The sequence below is a fragment of the Sarcophilus harrisii genome, chromosome 1 (assembly GCF_902635505.1).
Source record: "Sarcophilus harrisii chromosome 1, mSarHar1.11, whole genome shotgun sequence".
In the NCBI taxonomy this organism is placed as follows: domain Eukaryota; kingdom Metazoa; phylum Chordata; class Mammalia; order Dasyuromorphia; family Dasyuridae; genus Sarcophilus; species Sarcophilus harrisii.
The window spans coordinates 671,241,470-671,260,199 of record NC_045426.1 but is presented as its reverse complement, the minus strand read 5'-3'; the positions used below and the strand labels follow the sequence as shown (position 1 = coordinate 671,260,199).

General features: G+C 36.0%; 1 protein-coding gene across 3 annotated transcripts in view; it reads left to right on the top strand.

Moving 5' to 3' along the window:
• The window catches only part of ELAVL1 (ELAV like RNA binding protein 1), a 68,977-nt gene that overhangs the window by 33,506 nt on the left and 16,741 nt on the right, over window positions 1–18,730 (top strand). For all 3 annotated transcript variants that reach the window (XM_031948290.1, XM_031948292.1, XM_031948291.1), the window contains one exon: window positions 9,313–9,416. In XM_031948290.1, the coding sequence (XP_031804150.1) occupies window positions 9,313–9,416 (104 nt within the window). The remainder of the gene's footprint in view (window positions 1–9,312; window positions 9,417–18,730) is intronic.

The window sequence follows — 18,730 nt, the reverse complement described above, 5'->3', positions numbered from 1 at the left end:
CAAAGTAACCATTCATTTTATTTAACAGTGTTTAAATGCATTCTGTTTTTTCTTACCCAAGATCCAGTCTTCTTTGCTCTAACCTTAGAAGAGATTATTTATAACTTCATCTTTTAAAGTTCACAATATGCTTTCCTTATAGTAACTTTCTGACCTAGATAGTACAAATATTATTACTCTTATAGGTGAAGAAAACTCAGATTAATAACCATGACCCAAAGCCATATCACAAGTTTCTTTTTTCTTCTTTATATTTTATTTACAACATATCACACATTTCTAAGCTAGAATTTGACACCTGACTCCAAATCTAACTATACTACACAGGTTTAGAAAATGTAATTAATACATTCGAAAGCTTTTTCTCATGTTGATAACTTTTAAGACTAATTATTAGTCATATATGAATCTAATAGTGCTTATTTATATCAAAGCTAATTAAAACATAGTTTATTAGGAGGTAAGAGACCTTCAAAAATGTGGGAGTTCCTTTTAGTATGCGTTAGCCATTATTTTACTTTCTCTTTTCTCTGGTAGGCTGAGCTTCCACTATGGCATATCTGTAAAATATGGTCATTAAAATAGGCAATCCCTAATGGCACCCCTAATTCTGATATTCTGTGGTTCCATTACCTATTTCAAAGACATGTACACATAATATACATGTAGTATATGTGTATATATGTAGATATGTTCATCTCATACTCATTCTCTTTCACACACACACACACACACACACACATGCTTAAAAACTCACTATAGTAAAAATAACATAACCTAGCTAGATACTATCTATACTGCATCTCATTCCCCTCAATCTTATTCCCTAATCTGTAGAGTACTATAAAATACAATGTAAATATCTTATTAGAGTTATTATTATGAAACAGTAGGTCAAAAAATTATGTCCTAGACAGGGTCTTAAGTCATAGTTAAATAAAAATCACAAACAGGGAAGGTTTGAACATATCTTGCAACTCAGTTACCTGAACCATCTTGTGGTTCACCATGATGCTACAATATAGATTTCTCTACTTCATCATGAAGGCTCTTGGTTTTGTGCTGTAACTCTGGAGCAAGGGGTGTCTCTTAGATTCTTGACACAGTCTGGTTAAATATGAACCCTCTCAACAAAATGTTTTTAAATAATTGAAGGAAATAATAAGTTTTACTTAGAGGTTGGTGGAAAGAAAATTGGACTCATTTGAAGTGAGAAGGAAGGTCCAGTTGCTTTATAACCCAAAAGGAAGCACCAACACCAGTGACTTGAATTATTGACAGGACATTAGCAAATATTTGGTAATCGTTGTGCACAAAGTGCAATTTTAGGTTTGGTAGAATTTGGTATACATGTATGCTTCCATTTCTGTGTCCAAGGAGATGGCTTGGGAAGAGAGGGAGATAGGGAAGGCCATGACTACTGCCCTCTATCTCTCTTTTGAACCGTTCTGTCCTGTTTTCATTGACTTTGTAAAAAAGGATCCAGAGCTGTCCAAACCCACACAAAGAGTCTATCAGATGTCTGTAATGGTATTTGAAACATGTACACAGGAGCTGTTTAGAGCACACTGGCCTACTGTCACTGCAGTTGTGCTTTCCTTCTGGCTGGGTAGCATCTGCACAGTCCTTATTTCCTGTTTGTCTGCCTTCCCTGAACAGAAGCCAAGACTTTTGCCTGCTTGATCATATAAGTTATAAGCTAAATTGTTAATTAAAATTCAGATTGATTTATGTACCAGGGTTGGTTTATGCTCTATAGTATTAGATATAAGAAATGTTCTTTGGATTGTAAACCCTGTGGAGACAGTATAGTGCCATGAGACAGAAAGTCTCCCTTTGAATCCTCTCTGTGCTATTGAGTATGCCTTTGTCACCTAGAGATGACATATCTGAAGACACCAGCTTCCTCTTCTACAAAATGAGGTTTTTCTGAATTCACCTTTCAGCTCTATATCTGTGATACTACTTTTTAAAAAATCATGAAAAAATATATTGCCAAGTTTTTATTTGTAAAAACTGAGTATTATTTTGCTCTATAGTGGTGTTAATGGTTTTGGACTGGTAGTCAGGAGCTCTGGGCTCTAATTTTGTTTGTTATGAATTACTAGGTGAGTTATTTCTGTTCTCTGGATCTCAGTTTTCTTATCTGTAAAATGTGGTAATTGAAGTAAGTGATCTCTATTGTCCATCTTAATAATAGTCTGTGATTATACTTCATATTTCAGATACATGTACATATAAATATATATGTGTGTGTAAACATATATTATGGATGTGTGTATACACACATAAACAACTATAACTCATTAACATAAAGTAACATTTGAGAATGATCTACAGTGTTTTGAGACAGTTCTGAGGAAGAAAAGAGTTTTTTCCTAGGCAATTGAAGTTGGAAAGTGATCATGTCAATTCTAGAAAAGAAGGGAATAAACATTCATATAGCTGCCACTATGTACCAGGCACTGTGCTAAGTGGTTATAATTATTATCTCATTTGATCTTCAAAACCATCCTGAAAGGCAGGTAGAACTTCATTTTACTCCATTTTATATGTTAAGGAAACTGAGGTAGACAGAATTTAAGTGACTTTTCCAGGGTCACACAGCTAGTAAGTGACTGAGATTGGATTTGAACTTTGGTCTTACTGATTCTAGATCTAGCACTCAATCCACTATACCTCTTAGCTCTACTTAATTGCTAAATAGCTGCACCTTTGGAATTTTAGGGAGAGAATTATGAATTTGTAATTAGACAGTGAACACCTGAAATTTCCAAATTGTTTTGGAACTGTCCTTGTAAATTTTCTTTATAAGGAAAAGTAACTTGGCATTGGAGAAAGAAACAGAAAAATGCTTCTTAAGCATAGGTGGTACTTGAATTATCCCAGTCCAACTTCATTTTACCTTTTCAGTCTTAAAATTCCAATTTTTCTAAAACTTTGTATTTGATCAGTAGGTTAAAACTCTTATGACCTACACTTAAGTTGTCTGTACATATGTGTGGAGATTGTTTCTCTTTCTTACTAGGTTATGGTTGAACATGTCTTTTTGTGGAGGTGATTGAGATATGAAATTAGGAGACTGCTTTTTCCTGCCCCTGTTCTTGAACCAGAGACTTTCTCTTAATTCCCCCAACCTCACCCATTTTTTCCTTAGAAGAGCTCTCCTATAGAAAGATCTTAGCTGTCATGGATTCAACTTCTTTTCTTCCTCTTTTTTCCTTCTCCCCCTCACTCAGTGGCTTTATTCATTCTAAAAGGTTATTTATATACATTATGCCTTCCTCCTGAAGGGAAGCCTAGTCTGACTGTGGAACTTTCTTTGATAGTTTTCTCATAGAATGTGTTCTCAAGTGGAAACATTTTTTTCTGCTTTGGTTGGTCCATTAGATCTATGGTATCAATGCTGGAATTTCTAGGGACTCAGACAAATCACCCATGGCTGTGACTTGGAAGAGGAAAGGCAAGTTCTCAATGTCAGTTGACGTTGAAGGAAGGTATATACCTAGAATCCATATCTCTATACCTGTAGTTATAATAGCTCAGCATATCTCAGGCCAAGCTTCAATAGAAGCCCTCTTCTCTGGCAGAATATTTTTTTCCTCCTCTTCCTCTTATTCACCATTCCTCCTCATGCAAAGAAAGGCAACTCATTCCCCTAATGCTACAGAACCAGAGTCTATTTTTTACTCTTTTGGGTCATCCTTCTATTGTTGGCACCTTGAGGAAGAGAAGAAAGGAATAGCTCACCTTCTCATTGCCACATCATAGACAATTGGCAGTAGAGGAGATTCTTTTCTAGAGGCTGGAATTGTAGTAGAATGACAGATACTCTTGGTATTTTGAGTTCTCAATTGGAAATTAGGGTCTGTTTTGCCATGGGGGGGGGGGGGGAATGGAAAACTGAATTTTACACTGACTATTTTGCATGCTTGGAATGCACTGTCTTATCTCCACCTCAGTCCTACTCTTCCTTTAAAATGTATTTTAAGTGCCATCTTCTGCATGAAGCCTCTCCTGATCCTCCCAATTTCTAGTGTTCTACCTTTCAAACTGTACTTAACTACTTTGTCTATGTTTGTATTTCTTTACTTTTTGTTTAAATTGTATACATATATGTACTTGTCAAAACAGGGTAACTCTTTGAGAGTTGGGATTCTTTCATTCTTTTTACTTATGTCCCCAGTGCTTGGCATATAGTAGGTACTTAATAAATACCTGTAGAACTGATTAATATAAAATTTAATTGGTAATTTTGTTTTATATTATAATCTTATCTCAGTGAGGCTTCCCTTTGTAACCAAGAAAAACAGCTAAAGAAAACTATTTGGTGAATGACAGTTGCTCCAGAATTCTGCTCCAAAGTTTCTCTGTCTTTTAAACAAAAGTTCTTGTATTCTTCAACACCTGAATCTTCATCCTTTTTCCAGGGCCAAGATTGATCAATAGTAGTACTAGTTTGTAGTAATGTAGTATTATTACAACTAACATTACTACTAATCAGGGTGAATGAGTCTAGATTAGAATCTCTGACAATACCCTTAAAGAGAAAAGAAATTTGAAAATACCTAGGTCCAGCAAGGTGTCAGGTAACATTCTATCTCTGAAAGTCCCAAGAGATCAGAAAGATATAGAAGGAAACCCATAATATAATGATAATAATATCTAATAATAGCTAGTTAAAAGTGCTTTTAAGATTTCCAAGCACTTCATAGATATATTCTTGTTTAATCCTCCCAACAACCCTATAAGGTAGGTAGAGTTATTATCCCTATTTTACAGATCAGAAAACTGAGGCTACGAGAAACTAAAGGACTTGTTGCCCTCACCCCAACTACAATTCCTATATACATAGTTGGTAAATATCCAAGATATTATTTGAACCCAGATCTTCCTGTTTCCAATTTGCCTCTAAATACACAGCATTTGCTTGATTTTAGTATTTTCTTTTCCTACTTAAATTATATAGTCATTTCATATACTGCTAATCTGGATAAATTCATATAAGTTTTCCCATGTTTCTCTGAATTCTTCATATTTGTCCTTTATAAAACAGTAATATTCCATTATTCCATTCATATTATTTAGTCATTCTCCAGTTGTTTTTTCCTACTGTAGGAAGTGCTGCTATGAATATTTTGGAATATAGGAGATCTTTCTTTGACTTTGTCTTAATACTTCACTTCAGCTAAATTATTTTTAATTTTTTAATTTACTTTTAAATTTTTTCTCAATTATATGTAAACAAAACTTTAAACACACAAATGTTGAAGTTCATATTTTCTCCTTTCATTACTTCCTTCCTTCTTAAAAAGGCAAGCAATTTGATAAAGAATATATATGTGCAGTCATGTAAAACATTACCATATTAACCTTATGGCAAAAGAAAACCAAGGATAATAAAGTAAGTTTTTAAAAATATGTTTCAATCTTCATTCAGACCTCATTAGTTTTTTCTCTGGGGATAGATAGCATTTTTCATTATAAATCCTTTGGGATTGTCTTGGATTATTGTATTGCTGAGAATGTAGCTAAGTCATTCACAACTGATCACTGTACTTTATTGCTGTTACTGTGTACAATGGTCTTTTGGTTCTTTTCATTTCACCTTGTCTCACTTCATGTAATTCTTCCCAGGTTTTTCTGAAAGTGTGCTGCTTGTCATATTTTATGACACAATAGTATTTCATAGCAGCGTATACCACAACTTATTTAGCCATTCCCCAGCGGATAACCCTCTCAGTTTATAATTCTTTGCCACTACAAAAAAGATGGGCTAAATTATTAAATTGGTTTCTGTATTGAAACCTAAGCATCCATTATTTCTATACAAAAATGTATTCTGCATTCTAGAGAACTCACTTGGAAATGAATCTTTGGGTATAACCTGTTTAAGAAAGAGAATATGTTGAATTTTCACTGTATGTTGATTCCTTATAGTTTGGGTGAGGAAAGACTAGACAAATCATATGCAAACACAAGATGATAATCAAGTGTTAAGCTGTATTGTTAAAATTCTAAATATTCTAATAAATAAATATACTCAAAAGAGTGAACTCTGTATGTGCAAATACCTACCACTTATCAGAACATTTTCCCAGGCAATACATGGTCCAGTATATTTATGAGCATTTACATGAAAGGAGAACACAAAGTCTTAGTCATTTTTTTCAGTTGTAAATGAGCAATGTCCACAGCAGAATATCATATATACAACCCATCTCCAGTACTCCCTTGTTAAATTCAGTTGTGTTCTACTTTTTGTGACCCTGTGGATCAACTGTCCATGAGATTTGCTTAGCAAAGACTACTGGAGTGGTTTGCCATTTCCTACTCCAGTTTTGTGCAGCCAATAGTTAATTTGACTTGCCCAGAGCAACACTCCCTAGTGAGATCCAAACCAGATTAAAATATAATTGGCAAATATTTAACAAATGAATGAAAATGCAATGCAATAGAAATAACATTACAGTTTAAAAGTAAGTCAAAATGGCATCCTCCAGAGATCCTTATGTACAGATTAGTGGTCTCTCTTTCTATTTGAGTTTGATACTACTAATCTGAAATGTCTTTTTAAGTATACAGTGGTTGAGGCTCTAAGTGCTTTTTTCTATATCCCTTTGATTCCTAGGTTTTTCTAGAGGAAAAATATCATCTGATATTTTTCTGGACCTAGATGTTGTAGAGATATTCCTTTCCTGAAGATAGAATTCTATTAGATATCCTAGGCTGGACTCATTCACCATGGCTTCTTGAGTTCTGATATTAAAATTAAGAACTGTGCTTTGTCAGTTTTTCCTTGAAAAAGACTGAAGGAAGATTGAAGTGACTGAGGTTTGTTCTTGGATATAGGAAGAAAGGTGCTAACCATAAGCCCTCAACCCATATATGATTTCCCTGGTAGAATCCCTAAGAAGTCAGTCACCATCATCATGCCCCCTTTCAGGAGAGTTTACAAGAATTTACAGCATGAAGAACTCAGCCAGCTTTGGTTTCCCTTCTCTAACTCTTTTGTTTGATTGAGTCAAAGATTTTGTCATCCCTCTATGTGCATTCATATTTATTCCCTTTCTCCTCCTTCAAGAATTTCACTGTCAGTTGTCCTAATCAATCTCCTCTCCAAGGACCTTATGGTTTTATGAAAATGAGTGATAAATTTCTTGTCTTTTTTTGTTTTTTAAATAAAAAAGCAGAAGATGCTTTTATCTAGACCAAAGTTCTCTGTATTTGAGAAGTCTGATCTTGTCAATCCTTTGACATCCCATCACCATCACAGTTTTCATTCTTCCTCTCTACTCCTCAGGTTTGGGAAGAATCATTATAAAGGCCATTGGATGGTTTTTCTATAAAGTGATCCTTATCTATCACAGTATCATACTTCCTTAGCTTGTTCATCACTTCTTCCTGTATCACTCCTTATCTTTTATTCTTAACTTCATTTGAACTATAAGGACAAAAATAATGTTTCCCACATCTTGGGTATCCTTAGGATGATTTATTGCCAGTGCATAGATTAGTTCTGGGACAGTTACAAAGCAGTCTTTTTTTTTATAAATCAGTTTTGGAATGCTTGTCCTTTTTTGAAACAGTAAGGTTCATCATTAAAGTCAATTGATCAAAGTTATAAGGAGTTAGCTTTGAGCTCAGTTTAAGAAAAAACTAATTGTATATATAGATTAAGTAATTTCTAAGTTGCATATCAACTCTAGATTCTGTGAACTCTCTGACAACTAAAGCTGCCCATTGGAATACTCCTCTTTGAGTGAAGGCTGGATGACTGTCTTTGTGGGACACTGAAGAAGAGATTCATATACTGCATGAGAAGTTAGATTAAGGAGTTTCTAGAATTTTTGCAAGTTGGAAGAGTTTCTTCTATGACTTGGCTATCACTGGGACTAATTTGAGTAGGGAAAGTACTATTTATTTCCACTATGACTTCAGGGAAAGCTACTGAACTGAAAATGACAAAGTCAGGGATGTGGACCTCCCTCAACTCCTGATGGATCGAGTATTTTATCTAAGCACCAGAAGATAAAAAGCATTTTGGCCAGCCTCCTATAAACTCAATGTCCAAGGTTCCCGCTTTCCACGTTTGGACTAGATGTATCACCTGTTGTTAGCATCCAATATGTGATCCATTCCAAGAGAGGTTAAGTTTTCTTATGATAACCCCATTTCCTTGAATGTAAGAATGGCAAACTCCTGAGATCATAAATTTGCAGCTCTAAAACACCACAGATGTCAATAAGTCCTAAGGCCTCATTTTGTGGATGAGGAAATTGAGGCACAGAGAGATTAAGTGGCTCAGTATCATCCAGTTAAGAAGTATCTAGATCAAGAGTGTAAAGCATGTCTTCGTGAATCTGGAGTTGAGTGCCCTGCCTGTTCTGTCCTGAAGCTGTCTTCCATTGGGAAATGGCATTTTCCTGGCTCTTCTTCTGTGGTAGACTGGGGATTTTCTTGGTTCTTGCTGCCCTGTTACTCAGCTTGTGTTAGTTTTCTTGAGGCTTGGGAAGCTGAGAGGTTTCCCCTTCAGGAGTAGCCTTAGGGAGTGCCCATGTCCAGCCTAATGGAAATAACCTGCAAGCCAGCCAAAAGCAGATCTTTTCAGAGATAGTTCTGTTGTCATTGGAACATTTTCATATTGAAAGAAATGAAGCCACAGGTAAGTAACTTCATCTTCCTTGACTGATGAGAATTATGCTTTCATATTACAGTATGGGTCAGATTTTAAAAAGACAACCACCTTGTTTCCCCAAAGGATTCAGTTTGTTCATGACTGGCTCAAGGAGAGTGGACAAGATTGCTTAGACTTGTGAAAGTTTGTGAAAGTCAAGGTTCACAACTCCCCTCTTAGTCATCCCCCAAAGAATGGGAGTAGTGGCATCTTGTGGTAAGAATGGTGCCAAGGCTTGTTCCATATCCCTGGCTTCTCTTCTTGTGGTTTATCATTAATAATGTTCATATTTCTGTGGTCTTAGAGGTTTTTTTTTATTATCTACATTTGTTTAAATGAAAAAGATGAATAATTTAAGTCAGTGATTTTGTGCTTGGAAAAGGGGTCCTGGTTTCAGCTATCCGATAGTTCCTCACTCAGTTCAAACAGCTTCATAGTTAACTTTCACAGGTCTGCTGGTCATAATTAGTTTAAAAAAAGATTTTTTTAATGAAGTCTTTGGTTTTGGGGTATGGTCTTTAGTTATTGAGGAAGATTTCTATAATACATAACCAACATCTTTACAAAAAAACAAACATTGGGATGTCTTGGTGGTGGTGGTTCATTTAAAACATTATATATGTTCTTCCATGCAGGACACAGCTTAGGCTATGGCTTTGTGAATTACGTGACTGCAAAAGATGCCGAAAGAGCAATAAACACACTGAATGGCCTGAGACTCCAGTCAAAAACCATTAAGGTAAAGAGCTTTTATTACAACTTACCTTCATTCAACAGAATGGTATTGAGTGCTGCCACTTTAAAAAGTGTGCCAATGACCCATCAATTTCCTAGTATGTTAGAAGTATTAATGTGTAATTAAGAGATTGTCTTCAAAGTTTTGGTACTTCAGGAAAATATGTTTTATCTCCATTCTTTTTCTGTTTGAGAAATTAAATAAATAATGTGTGATGGAATCATATTCCTGGTGGTTGAAACTAAAAGTTAAACAAAAGGTTCCTTGCAACATTGTATCATCCAAATTCCAGGTTTGAAGGATGTCATTAAGCTCTCTTACCCTGCAAGGAAACATTCCACTAACTTTCAAAACCACCCCAAATACATGATAATATGTCGGGTATTGTTATTAAGATTTTTTCTTTGACAGTAGTCATAATCATAGTAATAAAATTAAAAAAAAAAACAGTGTAGAAAGGACTTCAAGACATCATTGAATTAAAGACATTCACTACTTACATGTAAACTTCTTGAGGGCAGAGATTATATAGTAGGGAAACGGAAAGCAGTGATTCAGAACCAGTATTGTACCAGGTACAGGGCTAAGGATTTAACAAATATTAATTGATTCTCACAACAACCTTGTGAGTTACAGGTGAGGAAACTGAGACAGACAAAAATTAAGTCCTTTGTTCAGGATCACCTAGCCCATCAGGCAGCTGTCTGAAGTGTCCTTCATTTTTCATGGCACAGATGAAGTGATAATTAGGTATTTTGTGTTTGGTTTTAGTTGATGAATTGTCATAATCCTAGGCATCTGTTTCCCATATAATTCACTTTTTTTTTTCTTGTTCACACTTCTATAGTATTTCTTATTCTTTTTCCTTTTATATACCTCATCTTACTTATTGGTTCGGTTTCATGATTGTTCATCTGATTTACCACAGATAAATATTTACTAACTGTTCATTTTTTAAAATATCTTTTTATTTACAAAACATGCTTAGATTTCCAACATTGACCCTTGCAAAATCTTCTGTTCCAAATTTTCCCCTCCTTCCCCCTATCCCCTCCCTTATATGGCAGGTAGTCCAATACATGTTAAATATGTTAAATTATGTGTTAAATCCAATATATGTATACATATTTATATTATCTTGCTGCACAACAAAAATCGGATGAAGAAAAATCTGAGAAGGAAAACAAAAATGCAAGCAAACAATAACAGAAAGAGTGAAAATGCTATGTTGTGGTCCACACTCAGTTCCCATAATCCTCTCTCTGGGTGTAAATGGCTCTTTTCATTACTGAAAATTGGAACTGGTTTAAATCATCTCATTGTTGAAGAAAGTTAAGTCCATCAGAATTGATCATTGTAATAGTCTTGTTGTTGCCATGTATAATGATCTGATTCTGCTCATTTCATTTAGCATCAGTTCATGTAAGTCTCTCCAAGCCTCTCTGAAATCTTCCTGCTGGTCGTTTCTTACAGAACAATAATATTCCATAACATTCATATACCACAATTTATTCAGCCATTCTCCAATTGATGGGCATCCACTCAGTATCCAGTTTCTTGCCACTACAAAGAGGACTGCCACAAACATTTTTGTACATGTGGGTCCCTTTACCTCCTTTAAGATCTCTTTGGGATACAGGCCCAGTAGAAACACTGCTGGGTCAAAAGGTATGCACAGTTTGATAACTTTTTGAGCATAGTTCCAAATTGCTCTCCAGAATGGTTGGATTTGACTAACTGCTCATGTTAAATTGTACAAAAAAAAAAAAATTAGAGCAAAAGGAGGTATGTGAGATACACACATGCATACATTGGTGTATGTGTGTGTTTGGGAGTAGGGAGGAACAGCTAGATGGCTTAGTAGATAAAGCACTGGGCCTAGAGTTGGGAAGAACTGGGTTAAAATCTTGCCTCAGACACTTAATACCTCTGTGACCCAGGGCAAGTCATTACATCTCTGTTTCCCTTAATCCGCTAGAAAAGGAAATGTCAAACCATTCTAGTATCTGCCAAGAAAACTATTGACAGTGTTGACATGCTATGTATGATAGATCCATGAGTCAAGAAGAGTCAGGAGAGACTGAACAACCACAGGTATACATACATATACACGTACATGTTGGGGGCCATCACTGAAGGTTTTCATCTTCCTAAATGCAGTGGGCTCACCCAGATTTAGAGGTCCTAGAACTCCACAGTTCTAGGAGGCATGCTGTTAGATGCCATGATACTAGGAGATTGCTTTCTGTGTTGCTTCTGGCTGAACATAATGCCAAAAAGTTAGTAAAAGAAGTCTGTATACGCTTTTATTTACCTAGATTAGGTGCAAATGAAGTCTTGCTCCGAATCTTATGGCTTCTCTTTATACCATCTCATTCTGGCCAAACTGCTTTATTTCCTTTTTGTTGACCTATTTTAGACTATCCGTTCTTTGTGCAGACTATCCTGTGTGCCTGAAATGAACTTCCTCTTTTCAATCTCTTAGAATCCTTGACTTTTTTCAACGCTAAAATTTTAAGTTTTCTCCAATGGGAAGTCTTTTTTGATGCTTCCAGTTGTTAGTGTTTTCTTTCTCCTTGAAATACCTTATATATATATTTACCTGAATAAATGTTGCATCCTTCCAAACTCTTTGAGGGCAGACAGGCTTTTTTTGGCTTTTTGTCTTGGCATTCCCAGTTCATTACACAGTGCCTTGCCATAGAAGTTGCTTTTAAAGTACTTGAGAGATTGAATTATGCAAGCCTAGTGGTCTCTGGCCTTGGTCATGCCTCAGATTTGGCAGTTGACCAGTGTGAACTTGCTAGGGAGCCCCAACAATCAGAGTCCTTTCAGATGGGCCAGGCTCTACATGTCTGCTTCCTGAATCCTTCTTTTGGACTCTATCATAGTGATTCCTGGGGGCTCTAACTCTGCCCTGAATTGAAATAAAATAGCTCGCTTGTTTTTCCTGATGACTTTGTGTCCAAAGCCTTGAATTTGTTAAATATCAGCTAGCTAGCCACCTGTCTAGTGTAACTTAGGTACTGAAATGGCAGGAACGATCTGCCGGAGGTTGCCATCATCTTGATCAGGGGTCCTCAAACTTTTTAAATAGGGGGCCAGTTCAGTGTCCCTCAGACTGTTGGAGGGCCGGACTAGAGTAAAAACAAAAACTTTGTTTTGTGGGCCTTTAAATAAAGAAACTTCATAGCCCTGAATGAGGGGGATAATCGTCCTCAGCTGCTGCATCTGGCCTGCAGGTCGTAGTTTGAGGATCCCTGATCTTGATGGTTTCTATGTTTTATAGATAATCTTTTACATAGTGATCATTCAGCTTAGATTACACTGCATGAAAATAATTACATGTTATCCTTTGGTTTATAGAAATGTGCTTTGAGCTGTTACTTGTGATTTATCAGCTCCCGGTTGGCTGGTTCCTTTGGTCTGTTTTGATTGTATTGGCCTAGTTCCATGGACTAGCAGTAAGGCTTTTTTGAAATAATTGCCCTAGTTGTTGTTTGTCTTTTGTTTTCAAAGAGAACCTGTCACACCACGGGACCTTCCTGACCTTGGTATCTTCAGTACCTTACCAAACTGTCTGAGACTCCCTGGTATCTGCTTCAGTTCCCCTCATGACTCTTAGAACAAATTGTTCTTATTTGCCTATTTTGTCAGGAAAACTCTTCACATGCTTGGAGGTAGATAGTCCTCTAACTCAACTCTGAATTTTGAGGACTGTCAGTTATCCTTAACTGGATCTGGCCTATCTGCCAAAATGATTTACTGCGGTATGGCCACTACACCTGCTACAGCCTCTTGGAGCTACAGATGAGAATTGAGTACAGGTAGACACCAAAGGTGTATAAGCAGTCTTGAAAAGCTCTCAGCAAGCCTTCAACAGAGGTCCAAGTTCTTGAACACCCCATACCTTCCTTCCCAAGATTTGTGTTTGGTTTACGGCCAAAGAAGACAATGAAGTCCATCTTAATTAACATTGTGTTCTGATCTACCAGTCCCAAGTCATTAGGCAATGTTGTAACCCCTCCCAATTCCAATCACTGTCCAGTGGATTCCTTTTTTTAATAGCTTCCTTGACTTTGTCCAACCTTCTGTTTCTCCAGCCCCTTCTTAACTTTTTACAGATTGGCTTTCAAACTCACAGCTTTATAAAAATTGCCTCCAGAAAGATCACCAATTATGTCATTCTTGTCAAATTCAATTACATTTCTTAATATCCTTGATAGTTCTTTGTCATTTGAGCATTGACTTTTTGAAACTTTTTCCTCCTTTGGTTTCTTTGATGTTGCATTTTTCCCATTCTCCTAGCTTAAACTAATACTTTGTTTCCTTTGCTGCCTTAGTGTTCCTGACCCCTAACTGAGAAGGTGATCTTTTAAAATAGGGGTGAGGAATGTCTGGCCCGTGGGCCATATAAAGCCTGTGAAATAAGGCATCCACAGGCAATGAGGAGCTGAAAGCTAAGTACCACAGCCTCCTACATAATTTTGTGTGGCCCACTAATGATGTTATAAATATTCAAATGATTGTGGGCAGAAAAAGGTTCCTCATCCCTGCTTTAAAGCTCTTTTCTTCAGACCTTTGCTCTCATTCATTCTCTTAAGGAGGTCATTCTCAATTTTGACCTAAGCTCTCTGCATATAATTCCCAAGGCCACATTTTCTGTTTTCAACTACCTACAAAATATTTCCATTCTGTTACTCTTTTCATCTATCAATACAATCCCAGAATAACAAAAACTGAATTTCAAATGAATTTTCCCTCAAAAATGACTTTTTCTTACCAACTGTATCATTTCTAGTAAAAATATCATTAGTTTTCCAATGACTAGAAATCATGGAATCATCATAAATTATCCCCTTAATTTTTTTTCTTGCATATTTTTGATGTCATCAAGTCATTCTGTCCAAAGTGGCTTAGATACAGTTGTGCCTGGAAAGTAATGTCCTGTGTGACTGAGATAAAGGGCACTTAGCAGGATTTCTATATTTTTTGGAAACATACTTTTTGGGAAATATCAGATTAAGGTATGATATAAAGAGTTCAGTTTTTTTGAATTGAAGAGATAGGGTCTTTTTTTTTTAAATGCCATTCCATATTGAGGGTGAGATTTCACTTCCCACTTTAATTCTTTGCTCTTTCTTGTCTTTTTATTTTATCTTTTTCCATTTTTGTCCCTGGAAATACCTCCAGCTAACAAGTCCATTCCTATTATTTTTTCTTCGTTACACTCTCTGCATATTAGCTTTTCTTTAACAGAGTCCATGGTTTCATCAGTGGGGTGGTCACTCCTTTATGGGAAAAATACCAGTTTACTAATGTAGATTAAAGGTTCTTCTGTAAGTTAGCTGGACAAGTCTAACAGAATGGAAATATTTTGTAGGTAGTTGAAAATAAGGTTCTTCTGTAAGTTACAATCATAGAGAGCTGCTTGAGATACTAAGAGGTTAAGTGAGATCAGAAAGCTAGCTGAGTCAAAGCAATGTTTGAAACCATACTGACTCCAAAGCCAGCCCCCTTATTCACTAGACTACCTTAGTCTGTTTCTCAATCCAAAATACTTTGTGAACTTTGAAATTCTTGAGAAATGGAAGCTGATGTCATTGTTGTTATTTATTTTCTTCACTGATTTTTCTACATATAACACTACTTGGTGTGCTCAGTAACTAATTATGATTGCCAGTTTCTTGGTACTCTCTGTCAAGGATTTCTCTGATGATTCCATGTGTCTCACATTTGGGGAATCTCACTATTCCCTGTCATTTCATATAGGGCTATTCTGTTTTGGCTTTACACATCAAGATTCCTGTGAAGAAATTATTACCCCTGTGTTTATTAGTAGATGGCACATATATGCTCTCATATTGCTGTGGTTCATTGCAAGCTTTAAATAAAAATGCATCCCTCCTCCCACTTCTTCCCATCTGGTCAGGTGGAACAGCTATCCAAGGCAACATTTTGATAAAAGATCTGTGTAGAAAAAAGAACTTAATTAGCTGACCCTCTGCTTTGACTTTCTCTAGAGGTCTGAATCCTACAAAGGCTTGTTCTTTTTCCTCTAAGGATTAAATCAAGTCAGCATGCATTTATTAAAACATTTCCTACATTCCAGGCACTGTGTTAAGTATCTACATTTAAGCAAAAATAAAAAAAAAAAAATAGAGGCCATCCCTGCCCTCAAAGAGCTTACATTTTTTTTTTAAACATTTTTTAAATTTATAGCTTTTTATATACAAAATATATGCATGGTTGATTTTTCAACATTGACCCTTGCAAAACTTGCAAAAATTTCTGTTTCAACTTTTCCCCTCCTTCCCTCCACCTCCTCCCCTAGATGGCAGGTAGTCCCATACATGTTGTATATGTTAAAAACAATATATGTATACATATTTATACAGTTATTTTGCTACTCAAGAAAGATTGGATTTAGAAAGAAGATAAAAATAGCCTGAGAAGAAAAAACAAAAATGCAAGCAAACAGTAACAGAAAGAGTGTAAATGCTATGTTGTGGTCCATACTCATTTCCCAGTGTAAATAGCTTACGTTCTAATGAGGAATATATAAAAGGGACCTGAAAAATGGGAGGGAGAGTTGTACCTACTGGAGCCTGGTGGAAAAGTCTGGGAAGTCAAAAATAGAACCAGCAGAGGAGTGACTCTCCTGAAGACAACTTTATTTAGCACTTTATAGTCTTTATCTCATGGACTTACACATTTATGTAAGGAAAACTTTAGGAGCAAGATCTATAACTGAAGAAAGATTTGTGAAGGCTTGAAGTAAAAGTATCTAATAAAGTGAAGGAGGAGCTGGAGAAAAAAATAAAAAGACAAGAGCTGAAGGAAGAGAAACACAAGGAGTAACATTTGAAGAGAAAATAAAAGTCATTTAATCAATCTAGAAGAATTCAAGAAAAAGCCATCTCTTCATTTGCCACCAATTGCTCTGGTTGGTTTCACCTCCATGTGTTGCCCAGAATAAACTCATCACCATTTCATCATCTTGGGAATTTCTTCAGCTTTGCTAATCATACCTCATCAGTACCTGCATTTACTTCTGTGTCTGATTGGAAGCCTGGAGGGTATAGCCCTGTATAGAGGGCTTAAAATGCTTAAAATTTAGAGGTTCCCCTGTCTCTTTATCTGACACAAATTGCTCTGCTTGGTTTTAAGTCCAGCATCTACTGTGGTGGACCTACCCCTTTCCATCTTCTTTTTGGGTTTGTCTTCCCTCATTGGATTGTAAGGTTCCTGAGAATAGGACTATATTTCTTTTTCTTTTTGTATCTCCAGCATTTAATAGTGCCTGGCATGTAGTAGGTGCTCAATAATATCAAAAGGGATCAAAGCTTGATAAGAGAAGGAGAAAGATATTGGTGTGTATCATGATGATAACAATGTGCTTAGGAGTTGAAGAGAATGAAGACTCCAGAGTTAAAAGCATAGATACTTTTATGTAATAATTCTTCCAGGTGCTACTAACAAGGATAGCCAACTATCTGAAGGTCTCATATCTAGCAGGTATGGAGAATCTGTCATGGTTTTCATAGAGTGTAGTGTTTGTATTTCTTTCATGTCTAAGTACATGTCTACTGTGTTTTAAGTACAGGCTGGTTTCTTTTCTACAAGAAAAGGTAAAGTGGTAATAACCAATTTTTTATCCACGAGAATGATTTTAAAACAGAATCAACAACAAAGAAAGGTTTCAGTGTGAAAATGAAGAAAAATATTTAAAAGATCAGAAGGAAACCTTGATTGAAGCAAGGACAACCTAGGTTCAGGTTCATCCTTTGACACATACTGGATGCATAACCTAAGGGAAGTCATTTAACTTTTCTATGCCCCTGGTAATTCTCTAAGACTATAATGTGCATAGAAGGTGAAATTGATCTTATTTTGATAATGAGAGAATATCCTATACCAATTAAATCAGAAGTCTAGTTCCCATCCCTATGCTATACATAGAAAAGGAACTGATCATCACATAGAGGCAGCACAGTTAGGAACAGGTTATCCTAGATTAATCTCATTTTCTTTTTTCACTGAATTATTAAGATGGGTAGGTTAGAAAAATGCTATATAATTATAGTTTACTAAGATTTTAGCAAAGTATTTGATAAAGTGTTTCATGCCATTTTTGTGGAAAGGGTAGGTGTATACTAGACTATTGTATATTTAGGTAGGTATGTACTGGGTAGAATGAGCAGGCCCAAGAGGGCATCACCTTAAATGGTTTGATATCAGTTTAGGAGGTCTTTAATAGAGTATCTCATAGAACTCTGCCACTTAACATTATTTTCAGTGATTTGATTAAAGGCATAGCTGATATGCTTATCTTTTATATTAAACAAAACTAAGAGAAACTGCTAACACATGAGATGATAGATTTTTAAACATCTCTACAGACTACAACATTGAACTTAATTTAGTGAAATGAAATTTAATATGTAGAGTTAATGATTGAGTTAAAAAAACAACTTTACAAATACATGATGGAGGAGACATGACTAGACAAAAGTTTATCTGAGAATGGTGTGAGGACTTTAGTGCTCTGAAAATCAAGTATGTGTCAGTGGTATGATATAAAAGCAAAGAAAGTTACACTTTTGCCCTTCAATAAGTGAAACAATGTCCAGGACTAGAAAGATTATTATCATGCTATATTCTGATTTGATCAGGCCACATCCAGAATATTGTCTTCAAGAGTCTAGGAAAGACTGCTGAAAAGCTGGAGAATGTCAATGAAGAGCTATTATGATCATGAAGGCTCTCAGGTTTATGTGATACGAAGATTAGTTAAGCAATGGGAGTTGTTTTGAAAAGTGAAGGCTTTGATGCCCTGGAGAACATGATAAACATCTGGATATTTCAAGGGCTATCACATAGAAGAGGGATTAGACTTACTCCAATTGATCCTAGAGAGCTAAGACTATAAGCAGTAGGTGGAACTTGTCAAGAAACATTGTTAGTCAAGCATTTATTGATATATAAGTATTTTCTGAATGTCACATTCAAACATTGACTTAAGGAAGATGACACAAAATTAACTTCCTCTACCAGCAATGCAGTGCAGAGTAGGGAACTTTCCTTTCCCACCAACAGAGAGCAGAAAAATAGACTGACCAGTAATTACTTGATGGGAGCCAGGTAACTTTTCCCTTCTCCAAGCAGTCTTCAGTGCCCCACTGGCAGTTTTCCTTTAAATATAGGACATTAATTGCCATCTGAATGCTGAGCTTCAGGTCCCCATCTCTTTTGGAGATATCACAGAGCCCCATTTCCCTCTAATTCTCACCCTCTAACCTACTAGCCTCTTGGGA